This window comes from Sciurus vulgaris (assembly GCF_902686455.1).
Source record: "Sciurus vulgaris genome assembly, chromosome: 9".
In the NCBI taxonomy this organism is placed as follows: Eukaryota; Metazoa; Chordata; class Mammalia; order Rodentia; family Sciuridae; genus Sciurus; species Sciurus vulgaris.
In genome coordinates this window covers 73,247,300-73,263,803 of record NC_136469.1, presented here as the reverse complement: position 1 = coordinate 73,263,803, position 16,504 = coordinate 73,247,300, and the positions used below count along the sequence as shown (strand labels likewise).

General features: G+C 32.4%; 2 protein-coding genes across 7 annotated transcripts in view; one reads left to right on the top strand and one right to left on the bottom strand.

The window, feature by feature from the left end:
* The window catches only part of NUDT9 (nudix hydrolase 9), a 28,717-nt gene extending 23,390 nt beyond the window's left edge, over positions 1-5,327 (top strand). For all 6 annotated transcript variants that reach the window (XM_079153328.1, XM_079153327.1, XM_079153329.1 and 3 more), the window contains 3 exons: positions 193-339; positions 1,541-1,625; positions 4,536-5,327. In XM_079153328.1, the coding sequence (XP_079009454.1) occupies positions 193-339; positions 1,541-1,625; positions 4,536-4,714 (411 nt within the window). In that variant the 3' untranslated portion in view covers positions 4,715-5,327. The remainder of the gene's footprint in view (positions 1-192; positions 340-1,540; positions 1,626-4,535) is intronic.
* Positions 5,184-16,377, bottom strand: SCPPPQ1 (secretory calcium-binding phosphoprotein proline-glutamine rich 1). Its single transcript, XM_079153965.1, has 2 exons — positions 14,437-16,377; positions 5,184-11,664 (listed from the first exon to the last, which is right to left on the bottom strand). Exons 1-2 carry the CDS (start codon positions 14,539-14,541, stop codon positions 11,557-11,559), a joined length of 213 nt encoding a protein of 70 aa, XP_079010091.1. The 5' UTR covers positions 14,542-16,377; the 3' UTR covers positions 5,184-11,556.
* Between the last annotated feature and the right edge of the window lie 127 nt (positions 16,378-16,504).

Below are 16,504 nucleotides of genomic sequence, written 5' to 3'. Positions count from 1 at the left end.
ATGAGGTACGTTTATGGCAGCTTCTACTAGAAACAGATGATTTAGAGAAGAGCATATCACAGAGGAGTGGGGGCCATTATTATGGGCCAATTGAATAATAGTCTATTGTAACTCAGTAAATATTTCATGAATAAATCAAACCTATTATTCCTTTTTTTTTTTTTTTTTTTTTTTGAATAATGTGATTCTTAGGGGATGGTAGATCCAGGAGAGAAGATTAGTGCGACACTGAAAAGAGAATTTGGTGAGGAAGCTCTTAATTCATTACAGAAATCCAGTGCTGAAAAGAGAGAAATAGAGGAACAGTTGCACAAACTCTTCAGCCAGGAACATCTAGTGGTAAGAATTGGTGGTTCCCAGAAGGGATTTAGTCCTATGAATTAATAAAAAATGACTTAAAATTCACCTGCAACCTAGAACCTTTTCTAAAGAAAATTAAACACTTGTATATTTGAAAAATATATTCATAAAAACAGATTATAGATCTTCACTTTAAAATACATTTCTATTTAAACTTTCATAGTTTAACTTTAGGTCAATTTAATCATAATTTATTTGTTCCTTTTAGTTTTTTCTTTAGACCAGATATGACTCAATATGACAGATAAGCCATTTTCTTATCTGCTGAGTACCCATCCAACAGAACCCTCTTCCCCCTTTTTTGTTTTTTGCATGAATCCTCTCTTTGAAAGGACACATTTTGAGTTTTATAAGTCTTTCAGGTAGATAACAACTTAAGTCCCAGGTCTATTTTGTTTACATACTCTCTGTAATTAAGAAAAAAAAAAAAAAACTTATAAGATATATGTGCACTAATAATAAGGAAAGGAATAGATTTTCTTTTCTTTTCATTGACTTTCATTTGGATTACTTTGTTTTCTTTCCAGAATTGGGATTTCTTAATCTTTTATCTCTGTTATTCAGTTTTATTTATTTTTTTGTTGGATCACATTTGTGTTAGATCACTAGATCCAAATCTTTTCATGTATTAACAGCATGAATATCTTAGTTTTATTTATAGGTCTCCTTTGTTTGAATAGAAGAATCTACTTTTCTGCTTATGAACTTACAATCACAGAAATTATATTAAAATGGAAAAATGCCGAAATTGTGGAGCTTTTAAAAGAAATCTTATGGCTCAAAAGGACTGTTTTAATATTTTTCCTGCTGTTGGGGATTAAACCTAGACCCTCCCATATGTTAAAGCACACGCTCTACCATTTAGCTACATCCCCAACCCCTCTTACATTTTGAAATTAGAAATCTAAGGTATGGAGAGTTTTGTGAATCTTAAAGCTGCCTCAAAAGAAAATATTGTCCCATGGGAAATTTAAAAGAAGTGTATGAAAGCTACATTAAAGGGTCTATGATATTTATGTTTCTTTTAAAAACTTTGATAAAATACACACAACAAATTTAACCATTGTTGTGCAACAGGATATTTACATTTCTGAATCTAGTGAATCTTCTGAACATGTTTTTGTTCTACCATTTCTGTTTCACCCTAGACTTTTTTTTATCTACCTCCTTTTAAAAATAGATATATAAGGGATATGTTGATGATCCTCGAAACACTGATAATGCATGGATGGAGACAGAAGCTGTGAACTACCATGATGAAACAGGTAATTTTATACTCATGTTTATTGGATTGACTGGAATTGAGGATCAGTGTAAGTCAAGAAGCTTACTGGGGCCGTTATACTATTTTAGCATTTTAGGCAAATTATTAGTTTTAGAACTAATATGAAAGCGAAGTTGTTGGCTTTGAAAGATTACATAGAATAAAGCCTCAAAAGTGTTATTGCCAGTAACTATTGGTAGTGTATGAAATTAAGAATTTATGGGCTAAAATGATGTGTTTTAAAAGATTATCATATTATTTGTATAATATATTTCCATTTGCATAAGACGCAAATGAAAGCTACTGGGAATTTGTGTGGGTTAGTAGGGCAATGATAAAGTAAATGGGATTCATATTTGTCTTATTGTTTGAAATATTTTAATAATAAGCACACATTGTTAAAACACTGAACAATATCAGAAAGATTCCAAATACTGAGAAAATTAAAAATGAATGCTTTTTCTGGTCTGTGGATTTTAGAATTTATTTGGGGGAATCAAATCTGTTATAAAAAGAGGGAAATCTATCTTCAAAATTATTTTTATACATTGATTAACTTCTCTTGAAACATATTTGATTGCCAAATTGGACGATTTCTTAGGTATTTGGTATTTATCTGTAGCATAATGAAGTGAGAATTCTGTGTATCCAAGAACCAAATGTTCTACTACTCATGGCTTTACTCTGAGCTGTGCAGCCATGTGCAAATCAATTTTCCTCTTGGACTCAATTTGTTCATTTATAAAATGGACTAGATTAGAAGATCTGTGACTTCTCTGTGCTTTTGGTGGGGGAAACTCCTGGCACTATTTCCATTCTTATACAACTACTTTAATATATTAAAAAATTCATCCTTCTAGTATCAAGAACTTAGAAGAAATATGCAAATAGAACTTACAGTCAGGTTTATACAACGTGAATAGTGACAAATTTGTTATTTTGTTTTGGTGGGGGTAGTTAAAAGAAAATAACCGATCCTCCAAAAAGATTGTTTACATAGTTTATATGTTGTTCACTGTTTTCATTTCACTTTCCTTTCTCCCTTGAAAGAAAGAAAGAAAGAAAGAAAGAAAGAAAGAAAGAAATTTTTCTGAAGTAGATATCTAACTTTGGTCTTGATGTTTACTTTGTCTCCTCAGACTGTGTTTTTGACTTTTAGCATACCTGCAGTGTATTTTAAAAACTGGACATGATTTATCTGGTAAAAGAAATTGAGACAAATAGGACTTTAGTGTGAAGTTTTGTTTTTAATCTGGCCAGAATAGCTGTATTTATTGCTAAAGATATAGGAGTCAGAGACTAAAATTTCCTCTAGTGTCCTTGTTTTTTATCTCTTCTGTTGTTTTTGGGTTACCTTAGAGACTTCTTAATAAGGCGTAAGATGTGCCCTTCAGTTGTGTTCCCCTGTGATGGTAAGTTTTCGGGGAGAAGCCAGTGATTGTGTCTCAGCCTTTTAGTGAGCCTCTACCCCTGCCTGTGACCTTTACTGGTGCTTCTCGGCTTCTCTTCCTTTTCTCATCCTTAGGTCAGACAGGAAGGCAGAGTGCTGTGGAATTGGATATTTCCCTTTTCCAAGGTTGGTTAGGCCTCAGTAAAATAATTTTCCACAAGGGCAGTGTACTCTGAGCACATTTTAAAATGGTTACTTTCATTTTGCCCTTCTGGAAACCAAGAGGGGACTTCCTCTAGACAGGGGGAAGCAGTGTGCCCTCTGTTGGATCTAAAAAGAATTGTTAATTTTCAATTCAGCTTTTTTCTGTGAAGATAGGCATTGTGACTTCTGAACTCTTTCAGACCATCTATCTGCTTTTAAACTTTTAAAATTTTTGTTTTGTATAATGTATTAAGTGTCCAGAGGGGTGAGTAAAAGAACCTTTCAGATATATTAGTTCTGATAAGACAATTAATGTTAGAGAGTTGTTATTTAGATAATTTGATTCTTTAACTTTCGGATTCAGATTTACTTTTTAGTTCTTGTTCCCTGTGAATGGTTGGATGTTGCAGTTATAATGAGGATGCACATACAGCTGTCATTTTAACATTGGGATTTCGGAATCTATGTGCTAAAATATAAGAATAGTTCTTACTTTTAAGCATTACCTTTATTATTTCATTAAAAGTAATTATTATAAGTTGATTGAAAGTTAGAGAATAGATGATGTAAACAGGGAATGTCTTTAACAGGCTTGCCTCATTTCCTTTGGATAAATTCTTCAGAGTGGAATCCCTGGATTGTTATTTACCTTCAGTGCCCAGCTTAGTGTCTGGTACACACTCTGATATTTATTTAATGAATGCTTATCAAGGAACATTTGCTTTCTAAAAGTACCTGATAAACATTTCCAAATTGTCTTATAAAAATATGTTATTTATAGTCCTAAAAATGATGGAGAATGCTTATTTTAATTTTTAAAATAACTATAGTTAAGAGACTTTAATAAATGTATTTGTATGCATGTGTAAGTATAAATATTTTCTGATTTTAATTTTTTTGGTCATGCTGAGAAAAGTCCACTTAAGTCTCTAGTTATTTGTGTTTGTGTGTGTGTGTATGTGTTTGTATGTCTGTGTGTATGTGTGTGTGTGTGTGTGTGTTTCTCATTCAAGTTTAATTTCTCATGTATTTTATTTTTGATATAAGGTTTCATACTCATTTGATACATTTTCTTTCATAAACATACTATTACCTTTTTAAAGAGAAAATCTTTTCTTATTGCTGCTCAACTTGAAATTTAGGAAGTTAATTAAAATGTGGGCAATTTGGAATATTTTAATTTTTAATTTTCTTGGCCACTCATACAGTAGTGATTTATGATTATTTTTATGAAGAATACTTGAAGATGTAGTTATGCTGGGAAAAAGAAACTAATGAATTCCTTTTTTTTGGTGATGACTTTTCTTTGGTAACCAGGTGAGATAATGGACAATCTTACCCTAGAAGCTGGAGATGATGCTGGAAAAGTGAAATGGGTTGACATCAGTGATAAACTCAAACTTTATGCCAGCCACTCCCAATTCATCAAACTTGTGACAGAGAAACGAGATGCACACTGGAGTGAGGACTCTGAAGCCGACTGCAATGGGTCATAGCTTGTGGTGTCCATGTAAGCCAGAGGCCAGCAAAGGAATGTGCACTGAAAAGAAGGCAGTGACAGAATTCATCCTATAGAAGGGCAGGGTAGTTCGCTTGGAGGTCATTTTATTCACTTTCAAAGTGTTTGTATTTAGAAGGTTTTGCATCGGAAAAAAAAAATCAGTAAATACAATAAAATGGAATTTCTACCTTTCTGGTCAAAAGGATTAGAAATAGTTATATTTTGTATGTATTCTACTTAAGCATGGCTTAACCCAAATTTATTAACTGATGCTCTTGAAGAATTGTAGTTAGAACAAAGATAAATTCCCTATCAGATGTAACTTCTGCTTTCTATCTAGTTCTTGTTATTAGTTCTTTTCCTCCCGCAATCTGAGGTTTGAAGGATGTTCATGCCACGTCAGTCTTTCTTTGGAGGAGTATTTCTGTTGCTCTTGTTGTTTAATGTCTAATATGATTTTTTAAAAATTATTTGCTTCATATTTTGCTTTGTATGATCTTGTTGAAGCTGATTTCAAAAGTGGAAACTGTATTTTTGTCTTTGAGTCATCCATTTTATAAGAAAATTTTCAGTTATTTTGGTCAATAAAGATCAAGATCAATGAATAAGAGCTCATGTTCTCATTTTTCAGAACTTCTAAATTTAAAAAAAATATGTCTAGGAAATTAGTAATTTATGGAGATTTCACTCTACTGCAATTACTGTATATCACAAATGAATTAAAGATGGATGTGAAAAGGAATTGAAATCAGGCAGGGACAGAGAGAGGTTGTTGTGAATTTAGAGTGCTTTTCATGAGAAATGAATGTTAAGGATTGAAGTTAGTTTTTGAGAGATACTTGGTTAATGTAAATCATGGAGGAAAGGAGAGGGTTGGTGTACTAAGGTCTTTTGGAGCAGGGAAGAGGAAAGAAAAGAACATTACTTGTTCCAGTGGACATGTGTATCACACTCTGGCTAAGGATATCTATTGGAAAGTGCCATGGTATTGACTCCTGACAAACTGCAGTATGGACTATCAGAATTCCTTTTTCCTTACAGTTAAATTATAGATGAGACATCTAAAGAAAAGGAGATTTGGGGAAAAGGGGCATGGTACCTTTTTTCAGATGTTTGAAAAGGTAGGCTTACTGTGTAGCCTACCGAGCAGAACTCGGGCTAAGGTAAAACAAAGTGGTGGGTTTTTTTGTCTTGATTGTTGTTGATTTGATGTATTGACTTTTTTGGTGGTAAACCTGAACTGATCTGGGAAGAGGCTTTTTCCTTCTTAGTGTAAGTTTTGCAAAGAAATATTGCTATGTTTGATTTTAGGATACCTTGGTCTCTCTGGAAGAGTTATATTGTGAGGCTTAATATGATATTATTTTAAAATTTCATAAAATCCTGGTCCTTAGGATCGTGCTCATTGGTTACCTTTTCCCAATGTGAAAGAGCTGGCTTCTACTTTTACTGTTTGACAAGAAGTAGTTGCTTCTTCCTGGCAATAAATAGAATTCTTTGAAATTGAAACTACTTATGAAAGCTCTCAAAAGAAAGTTTGAGAAACTGTATGAAAATGTCATTTACTTAATTTTTAATAATTTTGATATATTTGAAGTGAAATTAATAAAGACATTAGATTGTGTTGAAGTTTTATTTAAAGTATGACTGAAGCAGATGGTTTATAGATAACAGATTCTTTGTGGTATTTTAGAATTTTCACTATAACATTGACAGAATATGAAAAATGATAAAACCACTATCAGCTATAGATAAGATAGATGCAAATAATCTTCTGATAATTGTAACTATTCAGCACCATCTATAAGAAAGAAAAATCAGATTAAAATGTTAGTTTAAGACCTTCCTGGAGGAACATCTGCCATCTCTGTTGCTAGGTTATGTCCCCTTCATGTTTGCTTTTCTAATGTTTTAGAGATAATGAAATTTGTTTTTCTTTTAGAGACTGAGTAAATAGCAATGATAGATCCCATTTTCTGAGTATCTACATCATTATCACTTAATCCTCACAATAGTCCTATGAAGTCAGGTGATATTCCATTTTATAGATGAAGCAAATGAGATTTTGAAAGATTGCCTAAGATTTTATTCAGTAAGGGACAGAGCTTAGGTTTGAATTCTGGTCTACCTAGTTACAGAATCTGTTCTCTTCTCTATTGTACAATAACCCTACTCAGGTTATGAATCTTTTGTGATTTATTACTTTAAGGATGCAGATAGGAAAAGTATGTCTTACATAAATGATTCGCATGTTAGTCAAAATAATGCAGTTTGTGACTTGAAGTCTAAGAGCCACACCTGATTTGGCTAGCATTGTTGAAATTGTCTGCATAATTTTGAACTGAAGACAGTTTATTTGGTAATATCTTTTAATCTAAGATATCAGTATTTGTCTTGCCAGCAGACATTCTTGAGCTTTTGAAAGAATTTCCAACTCAAATACAAGTGTATGCTAAGTTTATGTAAGGTCATAATTATCTTAAAAGCAAAATATTTGGTAGCTAAAGAGGGAATTTGAAAATTCTAGCACTTTTAGAGGTTACTGTTGTTCAGAAGTGTAAGTTCTTTTATGCATAGGACTTCTGGTGGTTATTCTTTTCTCATATTTCTGGAGTTTTAATAAATAAACTGATTTAAAAATACATCCTTTGAAGAAATCCTTTGTAATTTGGTTGTCTTGTTTACACACGATTTCATCATAGTATTAATATACCAACATGGACACAATCTCAGGTGATAAAACACTTATGATAAAATATTTAAAAATATATAACAGTGCTCTCCAAATAGAAAAATATTTAGAGATTTTACTAACCATGTATAATTTGTGGCATAACAGTGACAGGATTATTTCTGTTGAAATAGAAAATACAGGTTATAGTTATATGAAAGCACTGTAACCACTTGTCTCTCCCATTTTATGGCTAATGTGTTAATATTGATGTGACTGTGTGGGTTGAGAGTAGAAAATAATGTGACTCTGCTATACTTTAATGTTGCTAAATTGGACCTTGACCTGTCTTGTCTACAACATGGGACTTTATTTTTCCCACTTTGCCTCTGAGGGCCTTATAGAAGTGTTTGAAGTGGTTAAAAAAAAAAAAAAAGGTACTAAATTAATAAGATGGGTTAATTCTGCCATGTGTTTTTATAGTTCAGAGGAGTTATTCTTACCTTTCTTGATATTGCCACTTACTTTTATAAATATAAATAGAGATAAAATCTTACCCCAAGAAAGCCCTATAAATAAAAAAAAAAACAAGCTATTATCTTCAATCCATTCAGTAAATTTGTAGTTTATAATAGCATAAAATTTACTTACCCCTAGTTGGTTCAAAATAGAGGTAATTAACTGTAAAAGAAGAAAAATCAATGATCAGGACTATCAATGAATTTATTTTTAACTTTTATTTAATACATGTATAAATTAGATTATTTTGTATATGAAAATGGTTTTATTGAAAATTCCATTTTATTGCTTAGGATTTTATTTACATAATGTAAAATTTTAAAATGAAGATGCAATACCAAGATTTACATTCTTTTAATTTATAGAAATGTTTTCTTCTGTCTTGTAACTATATTCATTATGTTTGACTCTCACTCTCATCAGTCATAGAGGAAATTGTTTCATGCAGAAACTTTGATCTAAATGTCTTGGAGGAAACTGATTTTATAACTCATGAGTTCTAATAAGGTGGGTTGATTCTGCCATGTGTTGAGATGACTTGAATAATAAGTGAATATAGAATCGTTCTCAGGCATTAAGATTGTTTTGGGGGTTCCAATTTAACAGCTGTGCTTTATTTTGTATCTACATGAATTGGATTAATAATTTTCAGAATGAATTGGCTCATTTTATGCAGGGTATTGTATATCATATATTTATAAACTTTATAGGTTAATAAGGCAAAATATATTTACCATTATGAATTCACTAGGTGTCAGGACCTAGAATAAAGGAAGGATAAAATAATCCTGGAGTTATAAATTCAGCATTTTAACTTTTTTGTTATAATTTTATATTAGCTTGGTAAATGAAAACATGCTTTTTAGAATTCTTAGCATTTAAAATATCTATCAAGATTCATATTCACTAATATTTTAAGTATCCCCTCTTGGTTTGGTGCCTCTTTCTTAAACCTATTTCTGGAAACATGTTCATGTTTTCTTTTGTGGACTCTAAACATAGTATGGACTTCTTTTGAAGATTGTTAAACCTGTGCTTACTAGATTGAAAAAATATATACTTTTGAGTTAACTTATGAAAGAAATTATAATAATGTTATTTTCTGTATTTTTAAGAAGAGTATCATTTTAAAAATTAGAATTAATATATTATAAAATATATATCATTTTTGTTTTTTGACTAAAATCAGTCTCATATAATTATCACTAATTCAGTAAAATCCCATCAAAAGTAAAATTTTAATATACCTTATGTACCATAATGACCATAACCCTAAATACAGTTAAGTTTTCTAGGTCAGATTACATTTCAGTAAGAAAGTATCCCCACCCCCATTAAATGTTAAATGTAAGCATAACATTTTAGTGGCACAATGAATTTTATAAATTTTCTATTTTTACTATTTTGCTTTTGAGAAGAAGGTAAGGCCCAAAGGAGCTTGATTATTCCAAAGTGTTAAAGAACAGATCTAGAGTTGGCATCTCCAGACCAATTTGCTTTCACGTTTTCTATTGGTCCCAGGGTTTGTTCCACACAACCACTGAATGTATCAGGTTTTAGGTCTATATTTGTACATTGAATTGTTGAATTTGTACATTGAATATAAATAACTAATAGACCCCCAAAAAGAATGCTAGTCATTAATTCTTGGTATAAAATTTCTCTTCAATTAAAATCTAGAGATTTTCAAGTTTATATTTTGTATTCATTTAAATATTTTCTTAAAGGAAGCTTTAAGTATAATTACCTGGTTTGGATCGTAAGGAAAAGGAAAAGGAATTGGAATCTAAAGAAGGGAAAAAAATGAATTATGAAAAAACAAACTACAGACATTTCCTTTGGGCTTTTTTCCTCACTACTCATTCACTTATTCTTCCAACCATCTCTTCATCCCCATGCTTGACATATGTATTGAGCAGTTGTTCTGTGTCTAGGACTGGGCATAACAGTACACAAGACACCTCCCTTAGGAAGCATAGGATTCTGTATGATTTATTTTTCTTTCAAGAGGTATGGTCATTTTGCTTTATCTTTCAAAAGAAAAGCCTGACAATCTGACTTGTGAATCAGTGTTACAGTTCTTGCAAATTCCAGTGGGCTTTACTTGCCTACTTTTAAATACTATTCTGCCCTCTAGTGGTAGGAAGAGTTTCCATTTCCAATACTAGTGATTCCTATATTCTTTTTGTTCCTACATATAGTTACATAATTTAAAATAAAAGATGTTAATGGGCCAGGAACGGAAATCATAGTGAATTTAACATTGCATTTTAAGTAATATTTATAATAATTTATTTTAATTTGTTGATATCCTGGATAATACTATTCTTTAACAAAAAATTCTATTTGACGAAATATAAACGCACATACACACACACACTCAAAAAAGAAGATGTTAATGAAGACTACTAAATTATAATTAAAAACTAAAACTTTAGGGTCTTAAACCACTTAAATCATAGTGAATTTCAGCCAAAAAAGGGAGATAGTGTATTTAGCTCCTATAAGAAAAACAAAATAATTAGCAATTAATTATAAATGCAAGTACCCAGAAATCAAGCAGCTAAAATTTGATATGTGAAAACATTAAAGGGAAAGAAATGTTCCATTGAGGACAAGTTTAGCCACAAATTTCCAAAGCCTATTTGCAGTTGAAACGGTTTGAAATGAACTATAAGGGGAAATGTTTTTTACACTTAAATATAAAACTAAGTTAAGAAAGTTATGTTTGTATTTTAAAGAGATTTAGAGAATCAGACAAGAAATTGAACAAGGTGCTATTTTAAAATGTGTTTGAACTTTTTGGAACATCATTACTTAAGTATTGTCCAACTTTGACATGGTCCCAACCATGTGTTACAGCCTCCTTGTATTAATTATTCTTCCCCCAAATTGCCTTGTGCTTTTCAGATTTGTGCCCCTGCACTTACTGTTCTTCCTCTCCAAATGTCCCACCCACTCCTCATCCTTTGAGACCTGGCCCAGATGCTAACTCCTTCTTGAAGTCTGACTTGCAGCCTAATCTAGCTTTGTGTTTGTGTAGGAGCATTTATCAAACTGTGTTGTAGTTTTCGTTGATCAATCTGTCTTCCTTATCAGATTGTGAACTTATCTAATGCTTTTTGTGTTTCTAGCATTCACCATCACCCCTATTATGTGGTAGACACTTAGTTGAATGAATGCTGTCTACAAGTGTTATATATAGACTAAAGGAAACTGTTGAGTGTTCTTCCAGCCTTTATTGAAAAGGTATATAAAATATATTAGGAGAGATTGAAACGACCCCAGCAAAAACAGAAATAGTTTGTTTGATCTTTGATAAAGAGTTGTAGAAAGCTGGGGAAAACTTTTTAGAGAAAAGAAAGCAGCAAAGATATTTAGTAAAAACAAAAGAATGGATGTCATAGAGGTGGTGTCTTATGAAGAGTAACTAGGGGATATCATAACATAATCAATGCAGATAACATCTTTTTGATGGCAGGCATAGAAAGACACTGGAGGAGGTTGTTGATGATTTGGGGGAAATTTGCCCATCCTTTGTCACACCCCACCACAAGATATGCAGGAACAGGAGTGTGAATTGCTGATGCCTGGTGACCTATTTCCGTTTGAAAATTCAGAAAGTTTCATAACCATTGTCCTACTAATCAATTTGATATTCCCAAACCCATGCTTACCGGGGGCACTTGTGGAGGTTGGGGAAATAGGATCTGAGGGAAAAACGGTGACACTTGTAGTGGGAAAAAGTTAAATCTCTATGAAAAGAAATATAATGTGAGTGATTCCGACAATGAAAACACTTAAAATGATGAATGTGTCATTTGAAGATACAACTAGAAGTTTACCTGTGCACTGGAACTTCCTCCAGATTGTTCAAACTTGTAAAATAACAAGAGCAATAAAGTAAGGCAGCAAAAGATAGTAAGTGATCCATTAATTTGGTTTTAAAAGAGAATAGGTAACAATTCACCATTGAGCATTATACCTGACAGTGATGTAGCTTCACCTCTGAAATAGAAGCAGTTTAATATCTAATGGGAAAACCTGAATTAATTTTGTCCAATGATTTAGAACACTGGAATACTTTTTGCCTTTAAACTTATATGCAATGCCTTTATTTACATTTCTTAAGATTAGTTGTGAATAATGTGCCTTTAAAAAATCTCTGAAATCAATAGTGTTTTCTGGTTTTTAACATTTTTAAGTTCAAAGTGAAGGGAATATGGGAGGGTAAACTTTAAGTTTTGTGTCCCCAAACTCAAATATTGAAAGATCCCTCACTCCTTTGAAATCTCCTTTGTTATAAAATGTGCGGGGGAGAGGTTTCTTGCTTAGTTAGTAATGCATATTCAGACTACAGTAAACACAGATTGAACTTACAGTTCTCATTTATACAAATGGGAAGGCATGGTTATAGTCAGTTGGTAGCAGAAGGTCTATAACGATGAAGTTAACTGGTGTTCTGGAATTATTGTATTTCATGTATTCTAAGATGCCGTCATTCTAAAATGCATCATTATTTCATATATCACCACTCCAGAAGAAAAACACTGCTGTTTGGCTGCCATAATGCTTGATTACATCACATTTGAAAGATATTTCAATTTCAGTGATGTTAAAATATGAAAAGTACATATCAAAATTAATGAAATATGTATACTGGAACATAATAATCTTAAAGAAACAGTCAATATAAATGGTTTGGAGCTTTAGACAGTTAATACTTTTTGGAGCTGAAGATGTAGCTCAGTGGTGGAGTGTTTCCCTAGCATGTGCTGAAGCCCTGGGTTCACTCCCTAGCACTGCAACAAAACAAAACAGTACTTGTCAACTGTGGCATAAAGAATGTGGCCTGGATTAGATTTTTATCTAGGAGCACTATATATGAATATAGCTTTTGATCCAGATATGGTTTTCAAAATTTGAACTTTATTTATTTTTAATTTTATTTATTTTTATTTTTACAGACTGAATTTTGATTCATTGTACACAAATGGGGCACAACTTTTTTATGGGTGTACATGATGTAGATTCACACAATTCATGTAGTCATACATGAATAATCATAGAGTAATGATGTTTGTCTCATTCCACTATCTTTCCTTCCCTTACCCCCTCCCCTCCCCTCATTTCTCTCTACACAATCCAAAGTTCCTCCATTTTTCTTTTACCCCCCTGGCTTCTACCCCCGCATTAGGTACAGAGTGGCAATTATCAAGAATACAAGTAACAATAAATGTTGGTGAGGATGTGGGGGAAAAGGTTCACTTATACATTGCTGGTGGGACTGCAAATTGGTGCAACCACTGTGGAAAGCAGTGTGGAGATTCCTCAGAAAACTTGGAATGGAACCATCATTTGACCCAGTTATGCTACTCCTCAGTTTATACCCAAAAGGCTTAAAATCTGCATACTACATCTACATAGCCACTAAATGTTTATAGCAGCTCAGTTCACAATAGCCAAGCTATAGAACCAACTAGTGCCCTACAGTAGATGAATGAATAAAGGAAATGTGATATGTACACACACACACAATGAAATATTACTCAGCCAAAAAGAAGAATGAAATTATAGCATTTGCTGGTAAATGGATGAAAGAAGACTGTTAATACTAAGTTAAAAAAGGCAATCTCCAAAACTAAAGACCAAATAAATGTTCTCTGTGATATGTGAATGCTAACCCACAACAAGGAAGGGTAATGAGGGGAAGAATAAAAGTTCATTGGATTAGACAAAGGGAAATGAAGGGGGGAGGAGGGATGGGAATAGTAAAGACAGTAGAATGAATTGGTCATAACTTTCCTGTTCTTATATGTGAATACACAACCAGTGTAACTCCACATCATGTACTACCAGAAGAATGGGACACTAATTAGAATAAGTTATATTCCATGTATGCATTATATGTCACAATACACTCATGTATATTTAAAAAGAACAACAAAAAATTTTGGACTTGGGTTTATCTCTATACTGGACTCAAATATAATTCAAGCATAAGTTTTTACATTTGTAACTTAGTAATCAGTACAGGTAGTCTTAAATATTCCTTGGTATAAAATCAGATCTAAAAGACTCTTATGGTGTCAGAGAATTTTTACAGAACCGCCTTTTAAGAAAACCTGAGATAGTTTAGGGGAAGGGTATTCTAAATGAAGATCAATTCAAACTGCTTAATTTAGACTAAAGTCACTGTAGAAACTTGTTCTCTATTGTGAAGTTTGCTGAGAGCTTCCTATGATTTGAGTTAGGACTTTAAAGTACTTGAGATATATTTTACCATCTCCACACTATTCTGAGATTGTTCTTTTAACTCATTTTACAGGCAGGAAAACCATGGGTTAGTTCCTTGACCAAGGTCACTCAGTAAATGGCACATGGAGCTGGGATTTGTACTAGGAAGTACATTGAACTGAGAGAGTGGTGAATTCCTGAGCTCACGACTTTCCTGGGCTCCACCCTCTTCTTTTGTGAGATGAGAAGACATAGGAAATGCTTTCTAGCCCAGAAATACAATGACTTTAAGACTCCAAATCTGAAATTGAGTCAACAGCTGAGGAGGGAGTACTCACAGGGATGGGCAGAGCAATGGCAGTGCTCAAAAGGCCAGCCACAATGAGAAATTTCATTCTGAAGGTAGAGCCTGGAATTGAAGGTCAGGAGATCATTTCCAGTTTTCTTTTAAGTCCTGTTTCCATTATAAATAGATAGTTGAGGTAGAGATGTTGAAATAATGGTCAAGTTAACTCGTGCCTCCAGATTCAGATTCAGGTTGTGTAAACCCAGAAGAGCATTTTAAAAAGTGTGGAATGCCTTTCAACCAGACATGCAATCTCTGACTCCTAATACCACCCGCCATCTCCTACTCTTTCTTAAAACCCACAACCCAGCCTGTATCGGTTCAGTTGTTTGAATTGTGGTTTCTGTACACAAATCTTTAATCTTTAATGTTGCATAATGCTTATTATTAGCAATATTATTTATCATCGTGGCTAAAACGAGAGGACAATTTTTATGTAATACATAAATAAATCTGCTTGGAGCTTGTGCCAAGAGACTTACCATACCTTCACATAGTCTGGATGCTGTTATTGATGAACACAGTTTTCAGGAAGAAAGTATATAGGAAAAAATTTGTAAGGTATAATGGGTTGTAGAAAATAAGTATAGTATGAATAAATTCAATAAAGCAACTCAACATAATATTTACTGACCTGTTGTTTGTGCAAGTAAACATTTAAATGTTTTAAAAATACACTTAATTCAAATGAACTTACTGTGTGAGTTTCAAACCAAATCACTGTACCCTGGAATTTGATTTTGGAAGAAAAACACTTCATCATATTCTTATAAATGCTTACTTCCAGTATGTGAGATAAGTTATAACTATTTATAGATAATTCTTTAGCTTTTTATGTATATTTAAAACTTAATTCTAAGTTTTCTTAGTGCTACTTTGCTGGAATTTAGACAACTTATTCCCTTTCCATTTCTTTTTTATGTCTTTCCTTTGTATTTTTATTGCTCATGAATTAAAAATTTTGAAGTTCTTTCTTGCTTTGATAAGTGGATCTTATCATTAAATTAGCCAACACAAGAATATCTTACATTCTTTTATCTAGTGCAATAGAATCATCCAAATTCTCTCTCTTTAATTACCTTTGCTTCAAATGGCCTTCGGAGCAACAGAATCGGGAAGCAGAGTGATCTCCTAGAGCCGCTTTACCCATCAAGTGTTTAAACCATATTACTAATGCCTTTATAGTCACGGGCAATATGAGTCACACGATTCAAAGCTAAACCGAACAATTGTTTTCGGACTGGGAATTCCAACTTTAGTATCTCAATTACACAGAGATTTAAAGCCTGATTACTAAGAAAATAACTTCATCTCTTTGGTTGAGGTTAGAGTGGATCTTTATCACAACAAACCCATAATTAAAAATGATATCTGTCAAGAATATTAACGTGTTTCTATAATGTGTCATCCAGGTATCCATATGGAAGCCTTAGCTGCTGGAGAAATGTAAGGTTTAGAATGTTCTATGTTAAGTGCTATTTTCATTTCAAAATGAAAATTATCTTCAAATTAAAAAGTTTAGTAAATAGGCAGTGTCCTTAGCATTAAGATTAATTGAGCTTAATTGTTTGGAAAGGACATGGTTTAATGTGACTCTGGTTAAAAGCAAGGGACTTACTGAGTGAAGAAAAAAGATAAAAATAAAGTTAATTGTAGTGATATCTGAAAAGTAAGATAGAAAAATGTTTTTGAAGAACCCTCTTTCTTTTAAATATTGTAAGTGGAATAAAGTGAATGACAGCATCTTTAATTGCTGTGCTTCAGACTTTGGAAAACTGTATGGTTTCATTTATATAAATATTTTGGGGATCCAGCTTGAACCATAATAGTTACTAAAGAAGAGCACAAATAAAAGCACACGTTTTCTATGACTTTTTCCCTATCAGATTATTTTTTTTTAATTTTTAAAATTTTTTTATTGTAAACAAATGGGATACATGTTGTTTGTCTGTACATGGGTTAAAGGCATACCATTTGTATAATCATAAATTTACATATGGTAATATTGTTTG

Coding starts and splice junctions, on each gene's coding strand:
- SCPPPQ1 (XM_079153965.1), bottom strand. CDS start 14,541: ATGAAATTTCTCATTGTGGCTGGCCTTTTGAGCACTGCCATTGCTCTG. Junction 11,665..14,436: donor CAATTTCAGATTTGGAGTCT/TAAAGTCATTGT, acceptor TTCTTTTCATAG/AGATTTAACTTTTTCCCACT.